Consider the following 13,477-nt stretch of genomic DNA (forward strand, 5'->3'; position numbering starts at 1 on the left):
TGAGTATGGGTAGTCTCACAAGGAATTATCTCCACCATCACTCAAGGCTGTCATAGTGGGGACATGGTAGAAACTGCGGATGTCACTCACAAGGCAGTAGCCACCCGCCCCCATCCACACTGGGGATGTTCTTGGGGCAATCTAACTATCTCTATAGGGGTACAGCATTTGCGGGTTTAGTCATCTGAATCCTGCTCCATTGAAAACAATGGGAGTTTTGCCAATGACTTCAGTAAGAGCAGAATCCGGCTATGTGCCAGCCAGCCAGACCTGGATGAGAACATGGTTGGATCAACTGAAGCACCACAGAGGTCCGTCTCCAGGTTGCTTTAATTAGAATAGATGGAGAGACTCATCTGAGGGTTCCTTGTAGCAAGGACTATTTCTTCTCATGCCCTATCACTCTTTTTTGTCTAATTCTATGATAAATGTTGTGGCCTATGGGCCATTTCCACTTGGAATCGTGTTGTGTTCCCCTTTAACAGGATGTCCATGGCAGAGGCCATAAGGAGGCAGGACGTGGGCAAGGCAAAGACCTTTGAGGTTGTGTAAAACAGGATGCTACATGAAGCAATAACAAAAGCCTTCTGATTACATACAAGGCATTCATCACAATGTGGCCCTGTGACAAAGCGCTGGCAGAGGCACTCTCCAGTCACTGGATCACACATCGAGAAAGACAAGCTCCCAGAAGGGTTGCAGGTGCAGGCTGCAAGGAAAGAAACACATAATCACCTCCATTAGTGCCAGTGCAGGAACGAACCCTACACTGATTTTTGGTGTGAATTTGAAATAACCATTGCACTCAACTATCGGGGGAACAAACTGCAGAAGACCAGCTTCGGAATCCAATTAATACTTAGCAAACCAGCTGTTTCTGACGGGCAGATCATTTTCCTCCGGTATTTTTGGTGGGCATCTGGAAGGAGAAGCTCTGCTGGTATGTAAGGGATGGCTCTGGCAAAGCATGTTGGACTCTTGGAAGAAGTTCTGTGCAGTGGTTTCTGCTGCATTCTTCATCTTTGCTCCACTTTAGTATTCTCACCATTGCTGAGCCTAACCTCTGCCTTTATTACCCTTATTGTTATTTATTATTTGATAAGCACAATGTGTTTGCAAAATTTGACAGTCCCTGAGGAGGACAAGGATGCACAATTTCACTTGAAATTGGTTCAAAGAAGTGATTGGCTGGAAGTTCTTGAGAGTAATGCAGTCTGCAGCCTTTTGATACCCAGCATGTCAGGTTTGCCACCTACTTGATCTTTACCAGCCCAATGTACAGGGCCTCCTAAATCATCCCCAAAAGAGTGCTCTCACATGGTAGTGCAGACCTCGTCTGTTTTGTTTCTGTTCCAGGTGGGTTTATATGGACTTCATGTTCATGTTTTTATACCCTAAAAATATGAATGGAATGTTCGGCGGGAGATTTTGATGACATTCCCCTTTTCCTCTGTTTAAAAGGCACTGGTTTACCTGCCCAGGTAAATAGTTTCTATACGCTTTTGAAATACTAACCCAGGACATGACTCTGCAAAATCTGACATAAGATGCTTGCAATGGATATTTGTCTGTGTCACTAACAACCTTACAAACTGACAGCAGAACATTAGAACCTGGGATAGCATGAGTGCTGCAAGCCAGAAGGGTGGTGCATTGGGGGAAGGCATGCTGGGGAAGTCTTGCATAAAGCCTACCTGCACTATGAGTGATTCAAGCTAGTCTCCTTCATGATTACCCAATTACTCTGATACTTGTTTAATATAAATAAAAATGTCACCTGTTTGAAATCCCCCTTATCAAAGGAATCAGATCACATATTTAATATTCCTTCTATTTAAAAGAGAATGGGGCTAATTCTATACCATGTGTGACAGTGTACCCCATAAGGCTTTATGGGGAGGGGGTGCTTATAAATGTATGTATGACATAACTGGAATATGTTTTGTGCTGCCTGTGCCATGTAACATATCTCCGTAAAAGTTACGGTCTACTATATCTATTCATCCTATTTGTACATATATATCATTTTCTACTCGGGGTTAAAAATATGGGCTGTATGCTGGCTTGATTTCTAAGTAAGCTTTGTGAGGCATTTGGTCAGCTTCTTTAGGAAGGAATTCGCCAGGTTAAGTACCTGATCAGGAGACACTTGGGGAACAATGCATCTTGGAATGCTCCAATCCACATGAGAAGTCTTCCTGGAGACATGCAAGATGCCATGTGGACAATGGCGTCGGCCTGCAAAGACTGAGTCATGCAGGGGCATGTGACTTGCCCAGGTGACTCCAAAACTCCATCTTGGAGCTGGACTTTGCATAGGAGGGAGGAGGGGGGTCTCCACCCACAAGAGAGAGTCTATTTAAACCTGTGGGAGACCCCTCCATTTTGTCTTCAGCTGGCTAAAGAAGGAGCCTCTCCACACACCCCCCCCAGGATACTTGAAGGAGACTGAAACAAAGGACAGTAACTACAGGGGGTGTGAGTAATTGCTGGACCCAGGCTAAAAGGAGATTAGCCTGTAAAAGGGAGCACTCTGGAACTGGTGAGGAAATTATCTGTATTCAGTTTGATTAGGCATAGATTTGCGCATTTTATTTTATTTTGCTTGGTGACTTACTTTGTTCTGTCTGTTACTACTTTGAACCACTTAAATCCTACTGTCTGTATTTAATAAAATCACTTTTTATTTAGTAATTTACTTGGAGTATGTATTAATACCTGAGGGAGCAAACAACTGTGCATATCTCTCTATCAGTGTTATAGAGGGCGAACAATTTATGAGTTTGCCCTGCATAAGCTTTATGCAGGGTAAAACGGATTTATTTGGGTTTAGACCCCATTGGGAGTTGGGCATCTGAGTGCTAAAGACAAGCACACTACTGTGAGCTGTCTTCAGGTAAACCTACAGCTTTGGGACAAGTGATTCAGACCCTGGATCTGTGTTAGAGCCAGACAGGAGCGGCTGGCTCAGCAAGACAGGGTGCTGGAGTCCTGAGCTGGCAGGGAAAACAGAAGCAGGGGTAGTCTTTGCACATCTGTTGGCAGCTCCCAAGGGGGTTTCTGTGATCCAACCCGTCACACCATGTTTTTGGCAAATCGTATATTTCTAGTCCTACTCTCCTTTATTGACTGGTCTCCTTTATTGGAGGTACCTGATAACAGTCTTCAAATATGTTAAAGCTATTATAAAGAGGATGGTGATCAATTGTTCTCCATGTCTATTGAAAATAGGACAAGAAGTAATGCGCTTAATCTGTAGCAAGGGAGACTTAGGTTGGATATTAGAAAAAACTTTCCAACTATAAGGATAGTCAAGCTCTGGAATAAGCTTCCAAGGGAAGTTATAGAATCCCCATCACTGGAGGTTTTTACAAACAGGTTGGACCAGAGGCGCTAACTTTCTGGTTTCCCTGGGGTTGTTCGACCCCTGCTACACCCCAGGCCCCACCCCGCCCCCACCCTGCCTCTTCCCGCCCTGTTCCTCCCCTCCCCAAGTACGCTCTGCCCTTGCTCCACCTCTTCCTACCACCGCTCCTCCCCTTCCCTCCCTCAGGGCCTCCTGAACAGCAGATCACCAATGGGTGGGAGGCGCTGGGGGGAGAGGGAGGAGCTGATCAGCAGGACCCACCGGCGGATGGGAGGCACTGGAGGGGTGGAGAGGGAGGAGCTGATCATCAGGGCTGCCAGTGGGTGCTGAGCACCCACTATTTTTTTTTCCATGGGTGCTCCAGCCCTGGGAGCACCCACGGAGTTGGCACCTCTGGGTTGGACACATACCTGTTAGGAGTGGCCTAGGTTTACATGGTCCTGCCACAGTGCAGGAGACTGAACTGGATGACTTTTCCAGTTCCCTTCCAGCCCTACATTTCTGGTTCGAGGATTCATTTCAGATAATTTCCAGGAAATATCACCTGGTGCAGTGACAGCAGACAACCTGATGTGGACTTGTAAAGGGGCCAGATTTATTTTTTATCTGCCTCTGTCACATAAAAATAAGTTTTGAAAGGAAAAAAAGAAAAAGATCATAGTTTACGTACGCTGGCAGCCAAGGGGATCACTGCCACTCAGCCCATAGTAGCTCGGTCTGCACATGTCACAACGGATTCCCTCAACGTTTTCCTTGCAAAGGCACCGGCCAGCAATAGTTCCAAGAATAGGGTCTGTACAGCTTTCACACAACCCACTGTATAATGTGCCTTCTGGGTCACAATCACAGGCTACAAACACAGAAATTCAAATGGAGATGTGGAAATAATGATATTTAGAAATACTCATTAAAATGCAGGTTCCATAACTGCTATTATTAATTAAATATTTGTATTCAGGTAGTGCCCAGAGACTCCTGTCAGGATCAGGGCCCCAGAGTGTTAGATACTCTACAAGCAAAGCCTCATCTTAACCAAAATTATTCCAAGGGCCTTCCAGGCAAAACATACTGGAGGGGGAGCTACCCATCCCTTGAAGAATGCAAATGCTCCCCTCTTCTCTTTGTGCAGAGGGAGGAGTCATAGCCCCATCTTAGTCACTCCCCACCCTCTTTCAGGTACCTAGCGTCTAGGAAAAACCAAATAATACACTCCTGAATAGGGTTCTGGTAAATCCATCTTGAAGGATGCAAGGTTTTAGGGAACTCATTGTTTTCGCCTCTTCTCTTGCACCTGCGCAGGGGCTGCCCTGAGTCTGGCCATTTATGGCTATTCATATTTACGCTGATTTGTTACAAGAAAGCTATTTTCCCTGCTGGACTTCAAAGCTGAATTCAGTGATGAGCCATAGTTGAAATTAATGCAGGTTCTTTTTCCCCATTAGCTCGAGAATGCTGTTAATCAACTGGTCTATACAATGCTTCTGCTTCTGAGGTAGGCCAACATTTTAACATCTATATTGATTATTAAGTGTATCGATGAAGAAAACACTTGGAGAGTGTAGCAGCTTACAAAGAGAACTGGAAATATTTTATTTTGATCCAATCATTGCTAGCCATTTGTAAAGGGGGGAAAGAACAGCGCACTTACGGATGCAGGCCCGAGGGTCTGAAATTGTTCTGAGGGGATCCCGGTAAAAGAAAGGTTTGCACTGATCACAGTGTTGCCCCATGGTATGGTGCTGACAGTCTTCACATACGCCACCACTGATGCGATCATTAGCTACGTACACGGCCATGTCAAAATGGCATCGGTCTGAATGGCCATTGCATTTACACGCTAAAACAGAAAACAAAGTGTGGTTTATTTAAGAGCCGGCACATTTCTGATCATGTTCCCACTGGAGTCAATTATTAATGTTAATATTATTTTTTAATTTGTATTACAGTAGTGCCCCAGTGTGTCACTCATGACTACGGCCCCATTATGCCAGGTGATTTACAAGTCCAGGAGCTGTACATAGTACCATGCTCAGAGAGATTACAATGTATGGCCCAGATCCTGCAAACAATTACACTATGCAAGTTACAGAGTAGCAGCCGTGTTAGTCTGTATCCGCAAAAAGAACAGGAGTACTTGTGGCACCTTAGAAACTAACAAATTTATTAGAGCATAAGCTTTCGTGGGCTACTGATGCATCCGAAGAAGTGGGCAATAGCCCACGAAAGCTTATGCTCTAATAAATTTGTTACTATGCAAGTTAGTAGTTCAAATGACTTCAGTGGGATTACGCACTTGCAAAAAGCTAAGTACATAGATGAGTGTTTGCAGGACTGGGGCCTAATTGAAGACAGAATGGAACCAGTGAGTGTGACAAACAATAGGAGGGAACCAGGGCCGGCTCAAGGATTTTTGCCGCCCCAAGCAAAAATTTTTTTGGCCGCCCCCCTTTTTTTCGTGCCTCCCTGCCCCCGACCCCACCCCAACTCCACCCCTTCTGAACCCCTTCCCCAAATCTCCAGCCCTGCCTCCTCCCCTGGGCATGCCGCATTTCCCCCCCACCATTGCTTCCTGTGGGCCCCCCGCGACCTCCCGCCCTAGCTCACCTCTACTCCACCTGCTCCCCCGGGCACGCCACCGCTCTGCTTCTCCCCCCTCCCTCTCAGGCGAGGGAGGGGGGAGAAGCGGAGCAGCGGCGCGTTCAGGGGAGCAGGTGGAGTGGAGGTGAGCTAGGGTGGGGGACGCAGGAAGTAACGGGGGGGCGCAGGAAGTAACAGGGGGTAGAGGAACAGCTCCCCGCTCCAGCTCACCTCCGCTCCACATCCACTGCCTCCCCCAAGCGCCCGCCGCTCGGTTTCTCCTCCCTCACTCCCTCCAGCCTTGCTGCGCGAAACAGCAGTTTCACGCATGGCAAGTCTGGAAGGGAGGGGAGAGAAGCGGAGCATTTAGGGGAGCAGGCGAAGCGGAGGTGAGCTAGGGTGGGGGGGGCACAGGAAATAACGGGGGGGGTAGAGGAACCACTCCTCGCTCCAGCTCACCTCCGCCGCCTCCCCCGAGTGCCCTGCCGCTTGGCTTCTCCTCCCTCCCAGCCTTGCTGCGCAAAACAGCAGTTTCGTGCGTGGCAAGCCTCGGAGGAAGGGGGGAGAAGCGGAGCGGTGGCGGCGCGCTCAGGGCAGCAGGATGAGGCGGAGTGGAGGCGAGCTGGGGCGGCGGGGGCACTTTTTCCCCAGGCCCCAGAGTCAGCGCCTATGATGGCCGGCGCCAGAATGCCGCCCCAAGCACCTGCTTGTTTTGCTGGTGCCTGGAGCCGGCCCTGGAGGGAACGGAGAGGAAGGACGAGGGTAAAAATAATAATAAGTTCACTTGTTTACATACGTTAGCAATATGCATAACTGATCATTCTGAATAATTACAAACTCTTGTTTGGTGTGCTCTTTAAAATACCAGTCAATCAGTGTAAAGTGCCATTGGTTTCAGTGAGAGCAGTGTTGCCAATTCTCATGATTTGATCATGAGTAATGTGATTTTTGTTACTGCTGGAGCCAGTTTCATGGGATGTCTTGCCCTGCCCAGGGGAAAAGCCCCTCTGATAGGGGAGTGGGGAAGGCAGCCAATTTCTTGGGAAAGAACAACCAATAAGAGCTGCTGCAGGAGGCAGGCAGTGCCCCCCACACCTGCAGAAAGTGGGTCAGCTCCTCTTTATCCCTGTGAAGAGGGAGAAGAGAACACAATTGGAAATGAACAGCACCCCTCCCTCTCCCGCTCAGGCTTAGGGAGGATGCAAAAGACCTGGAGCTGACAATCCCACCTGAAATCCTGGCAGTGGGGTGAATAGTCCCTGGGTGTGACCTCCCCCAAGCCTGGGAGTGGGGATGAAGAATGTCACAGCTGAAGTAAAGTGTCTGATTCTGATCTCACACTGTCTTTACCAGCATGAAAATTCAGTGGAGCGACTCACAATTTTCACTGCTATAACTGAGAACAGTCAGATGCACAGAACTTACAGATCAGATTCAGCCGTATGATCTGGCTGCTTTACATCACTGGGCTGGCGCAAAGCAGCTGGAGCATAAAGGTAAATCTGGCCCAGAATGTCTTAGATCCGTTGTGGCCATCACAATTTTGTGGTGTACTGAAGATGCTAATAATCTACTGAATCTGCTAGTAATCTACTGAAAAGAATACAGCTTTGTCTAAATAATATTCTCATTTGCAATAAAGACCCTAACCAGTGAACAAACCCTTTTGCCTTCTTTGCCTTTTCTTGTTCACTGTACTTTTACTCTTTACAGCGAATTGGAAATTGAAATAGCTCTCCTTCACTGAGAGCAACACAAATGTTAGATACACCTCTACCTTGATATAACGCTGTCCTCGGGAGCCAAAAAATCTTACCACATTATAGGTGAAACCGTGTTATATTGAACTTGCTTTGATCCACCGGAGTGCACAGCCCCGCCCCCCCAGAGCACTGCTTTACCGCGTTATATCCGAATTCGTGTTATATAGGGTCGCGTTATATCGAGGTAGCGGTGTATACGGATATACCACCAGGGGATGCAGCACAGTTGCCACGCATCTCTCCTGAAAGTGCATCGCTGACACCTGAATCCATCTAGGATATCCTATTCCGCTGGGTTTAAGCATGAGAAACAAGCCCAGGTGAAAGCTCAGCTGTCCTTGTAGGCAATGCATGGGATTGTACTGTGCTATCAACTATCTGATGAAAATTAAGTAACTATTTGTCAGGTACGTTTGCAAGCATTATCCTGCGATCCTTCGGCTGGCCTCCAGGGAGCATCATTGTAGAATTCTTTACATCTTTCACAGGACATGCCAGCAGTGTTGTGCTGACAGACACACCAGCCATGAACCTGCAACATGTCAACAACAACAAAAATTATTGAATTTTCTTCAGTCCATTGACTTTGGGCCATTTGGCAGGAAAAAAAACACTCCACCCACACCCACCCCAATATAGTTTTCTTTCATGTGGGATAATATATTACTTTTTGATTCTTGAAGACTGAAAACTTCCATAGTGCCTGAACCAGATCAGGTTGCCTCTCTCTCTTAGAGGGAGAAATTTAGTATGTTAATTATAATGAAACATGGTATTCCTGATGTTTGTTTCATCTCCAGAAAGTAACTGATTTCAAGAGTGACTTTGCCTTCTTTGCTGAGATAAGCTTTAAAACTACAAATTTTTCATTTGCCAAAATTGAACAGTTCTACATCATATGAAGAGTCTTATGTACTCGCATGGCTGGATAGATCCCCCCCAAAATGCTATATGCCAACCTAAAATGTTCACACGTTAAAATACCTAAGTAACCCTAGGCTTTTGGTATGCCAGCATAAGCAGAGAAATTCAGAGCCCTCTGGCTCCCTCATGTGACAGAAACAATTCTCAGTTACATGAGCAAGAGGCATGGACAGTGTGTGGAAACAATAACCAACCTGTCTTAAAGAAATTGAACAAATTTTAGAAAAGATACTTCTACTGACAGAAACTGAGGTTTAAACACTTTATTCTGTTCCTGACTCCTTGGACAATCTGTTGTTCACCAGTGTGTTTGTTTTTAATGTAGAAACAGGAAATTCTCTTTGTGCTGATGACTCTTTTCATGCAGCGGAGTTTTCACCAAACCCTACTGGTGTTATGGAATGTATCCAATAAAGTAGCCATTCAAATCTGCACACAACAGAGATTACTTACTGGATTACATTTGCACCATTACAGCTCTGGTATTTTCATGCTATTATTAACATGTTTGTGTGTCAGTTATTATAGAACTACCACTCTAGTGCCAACAGGGGTCAGATTCTGGTCTCTTTTAATCTGGCCCAGTGTTTTTAATGGAGGACAGAATGTTAAAATATTTTTAAAATGTTGAATCACAAATTACAATCCAAGGATAATCATCCAAAAATTACGATATAGGGAATCCCTTTTAGGACTGGAAGTTTTATAGCTTACCATTCCAGGCTGATAGAAAACATCACCCCGCAGTTTCTGCACTGGACTGCATTGGCTAGCATGACCATTACAAAAACAACTTCCACGGACAACCATTTCATAAACTGCATAATAATATTTTTCAAGGAGATCACTTTTCCTTCTTCCAAATAAAGTATCCCCAAGAGTGTGGAGTTTTGTGAAATTTATTCTCAGGTTTGTTAAGGTGATGAGCTCTGGGATAAGAGAAAGGAAATAAAGAACCACAATTAACCTAAAAACTCTGTTCACTTGAAAATCTACAGGGTGCTCAGCTGATGTAAATTAGCTACATTACGCCGAGTTACACTAGCTGAGGATCTAGACCATAGTATTTAACGTGCAAGACAAACAAATAACTATGTGTAAAGAAAACCCCAACTATACATACCCTGGATAGATTGGATATAAGGATTTTCTATTTCAAAGCTGGGATCCAAAGCTTTTAAGACAACCTGTAAAACAAATTGCCATATATACTCGATCATAAGCCGGTTCGTTTATAAGCCGACCCCCACCCAAGATGGATAAGTAAAAATGGAAATTTTTTATGACCCATTCATAAGCTGACTCTATAATTCAGGGGTCGGCAAACTTTGGCTCCCAGGCCACCAGGACAAGCTGCTGGCAGGCCGAGACGGTTTGTTTACCTTGAGTGGCTGCACGCACGGACGTAAACCTAAGGCCTGGTCTACACTATGAGTTTAATTAGAATTTAGCAGCGTTAAATCGAATTAACCCTGCACCCGTCCACACAACGAAGCCATTTCTTTCGAAATAAAGGGCTCTTAAAATCGATTTCTGTACTCCTCCCCGACAAGTGGAGTAGCGCCGAAATTGATATTGCCATTTTGAATTAGGGTTAGTGTGGCTGCAATTTGATGGTATTGACCTCCAGGAGCTATCCCACAGTGCACCATTGTGACCGCTCTGGACAGCAATCTGAACTCGGATGCATTGGCCAGGTAGACAGGAAAAGCCCCGCGAACATTTGAATTTTATTTCCTGTTTGCCCAGCACAGGAGAGCACAGGTGACCACAGAGAGCTCATAAGCACAGGTAACCATGCAGGCCAATAATTGAAAAAGAGCACCAGCATGGACCGTACGGGAGGTACTGGATCTGATCGCTATATGGGGAGACGATTCAGTGCTAGCAGAACTTTGTTCGAAAAGACGAAATGCCAAAACTTTTGAAAAAATCTCCAAGGGCATGATGGAGAGAGTCCACAATAGGGACTCAGATCAGTGCCACGTGAAAGTCAAGGAGCTCAGACAAGCCTATGAAAAAACAAAGGAGGCAAACGGTCGCTCCTGGTCAGAGCCGCGGACATGCCGCTTCTACGCCGAGCTGCATGCAATTCTAAGGGGGGCCGCCACCACTACCCCACCTCTAACCGTGGATTCCGAGGCAGGGGTAATCTCAGCAGCCACACCTGAGGATTCTGCGGACGAGGAAGAGGAGGAGGAGGAGCTTGCGGAGAGCACACAGCACTCTGTTCTCCCCAACAGCCAGGATCTTTTTCTCAGCCTGACTGAAGTACCCTCCCAAGCCAGTATCCAAGACCATGACCCCGTGGAAGGGACCTCAGGTGAGTTTACCTTTTAAAATATAAAACCTGTTTTAAAAGCAAGCGTTTTTTAATGATTACTTTGCCCTGAGGACTTGGGATGCATTCGCGGCCAGTACAGCTATTGGAAAAGTCTGTTAACGTGTCTGGGGATGGAGCGGAAATCCTCCAGGGACATCTCCATGAAGCTCTCCTGGAGGTACTCCAAAAGCCTTTCCACAAGGTTTCTGGGCAGTGCAGCCTTATTCCGTCTTCCATGGTAGGACACTTGACCACGCCATGCTAGTAGCAAGTAATCTGGTATCATTGAATGACAAAGCCTGGCAGCATATGGTCCTGGTGTTTGCTGGCATTCAAGCAACATCCGTTCTTTACCTCGCTGTGTAATCCTCAGGAGAGTGATATCGTTCATGGTAACCTGGTTGAAATTCGGGAATTTAATTAAGGGGACAGAGGTGGCCGTTCCTACTGAGCTGTTTGCCTGTGGCTGAAAAGAAATCCTTCCCTGCAGTTAGCCAAGCGCGGGGGAGGGGGAGAATTGGCCCTGAGCTTTTTGCGTTTGGCTAGCAGGGATCTTCCCTGATACCAGCCACGTGGTGGGGGGAGGGATAAAGCGATCATCCAGAGAATTGGATGGGGGGGTTGGTAGTTTGTTTTCTGCTGCTGAAGGTTAACAGGAAAACTGAGTACTCAACGGGCTTTGCCTGGTATGTGGGAAAGGAGGGTGCAGAAGCCGAAAGACAATGGCTTACCATGGCCGCATGCAAGCCGAATTCTGTTGCCCGGACCTGCGTCTGTGATCTCTAGCAGCAAAGCCTCAGGCACTCAATATTAAGAGGCAAAATGCGACCTTGCACAGAAATCACATGTGCTATGTAATGTGAATAGTGTTGTACACCATGAAAGAGTATAAGCATTGTTCTGCAAAATGTATCTTTTTAAAAAATTCTCTCCTTTTTTCCCTCCCTCCAGCAGCTGCAAATTTTTCAAGCCTCCCTCCTCTGTCCCGAAGGCTATCTCAGATAAGGAGTCGGAAAAAGAGGACGCGAGACGAGATGTTCGCGGAAATCATGGAATCCACCCGCAGTGAAAGAGCTCATCTGAATGAGTGGAAGGACACGGTTTCAAAGTATAGGAAAGATGCCAGTGAATGTGAGGACAGGAGGGACCAACGTGAGGACATGAGGGACCAACATGAGGACAGAAGGGACTAATGTGAGGAGAGGAGAGACGCTCGAGATGAGAGGTGGCGGCAGGAAGATCAGAGGAGACAGGATGCAACGCTGGGTCTGCTGCGTGAGCAAACAGACATGCTCCGACGTCTGGTGGAGCTTCAGGAATGGCAGCAGGATCACAGACTGCCGCTGCAGCCCCTGTATAACCGCCCTCCCCTCTCACCATGTTCCATAGCCTCCTCACCCAAATGTGTAAGAACGCGAGGGGGGGGGGAGGCTCTGTGCACCCTCCCATTCCACCCTAGTGGATAGCCCAAGCAAAGGGCTGTCATTATTTTAACCTTTTTTTAGTGGCCTTTTCCTTCCCTCCGATCCTCCTCCCAACCCCCTCCCAGGCTACCTTCACAGTTCTCTCCCTCTTTTTATAATCAATTAATAAAGAATACATGATTTTTAAATGATACTGACTTTATTTCCTTTGAAAGCAAGCTGTGATTGAAGGGGGAGGGTGGGTTCCTTACAGAGAATGAGTCAATAAAGGGGGTGGGTTTTCATGAAGGAGAAACAAACAGAAATTTCACACTGTAGCCTGGCCAGTCATGAAACTGGTTTTCAAAGCTTCTCTGATGCGCAGCGCTTCCTGGTGTGCTCTTCTAATCGCCCTGGTGTCTGGCTGTGCGTAATCAGCAGCCAGGCGATTTGCCTTAGCCTCCCACCCCACCATAAAGGTCTCCCCTTTACTTTCACAGAGATTGTGGAGCACACAGCAAGCAGCAATAACAATGGGGATATTGGTTTAGCTGAGGTCTGACCGAGTCAGTAACGAGCGCCAGCGACCTTTTAAACGTCCAAATGCACATTCTACCACCATTCTGCACTTGCTCAGCCTGTAGTTGAACAGCTGCTGACTCCTGTCCAGGCTGCCTGTGTATGGCTTCATGAGCCATGGCATTAAGGGGTAGGCTGGGTCCCCAAGGATAACTATTGGCATTTCAACATCCCCAACAGTTATTTTCTGGTCCGGGAAGTAAGTCCCTTGCTGCAGCCGTTTAAACAGAGTAGTGTTCCTGAAGACGCGAGCATCACAAACACTTCCCGGCCAGCCCACGTTGATGTTGGTGAAACATCCCTTGTGATCCACCAGTGCTTGCAGCACCATTGAAAAGTACCCCTTGCGGTTTATGTACTGGGTACCCTGGTGCTCCGGTGCCAAGATAGGGATATGGGTTCCATCTATCGCCCCACCACAGTTAGGGAATCCCATTGCAGCAAAGCCATCCACTATGACCTGCACATTTCCCAGAGTCACTACCTTTTGTAGCAGCACCTCAATGATTGCTTTGGCTACTTGCATCACAGCAGCCCCCAC

At 46.8% G+C, this 13,477-nt stretch overlaps 1 protein-coding gene across 1 annotated transcript in view; it reads right to left on the bottom strand.

Annotated features, from left to right (window-relative positions):
• Positions 1-13,477, bottom strand: part of LAMB4 (laminin subunit beta 4) — an 83,240-nt gene that overhangs the window by 48,207 nt on the left and 21,556 nt on the right. The window contains exons 7-12 of the mRNA XM_024110205.3: positions 9,755-9,818; positions 9,346-9,560; positions 8,119-8,239; positions 5,016-5,204; positions 4,038-4,217; positions 600-709 (exon numbers count right to left, since the gene is read on the bottom strand). Of these exons, the coding sequence (XP_023965973.2) occupies positions 600-709; positions 4,038-4,217; positions 5,016-5,204; positions 8,119-8,239; positions 9,346-9,560; positions 9,755-9,818 (879 nt within the window). The remainder of the gene's footprint in view (positions 1-599; positions 710-4,037; positions 4,218-5,015; positions 5,205-8,118; positions 8,240-9,345; positions 9,561-9,754; positions 9,819-13,477) is intronic.

This window comes from Chrysemys picta, chromosome 1 (assembly GCF_011386835.1).
Source record: "Chrysemys picta bellii isolate R12L10 chromosome 1, ASM1138683v2, whole genome shotgun sequence".
In the NCBI taxonomy this organism is placed as follows: domain Eukaryota; kingdom Metazoa; phylum Chordata; order Testudines; family Emydidae; genus Chrysemys; species Chrysemys picta.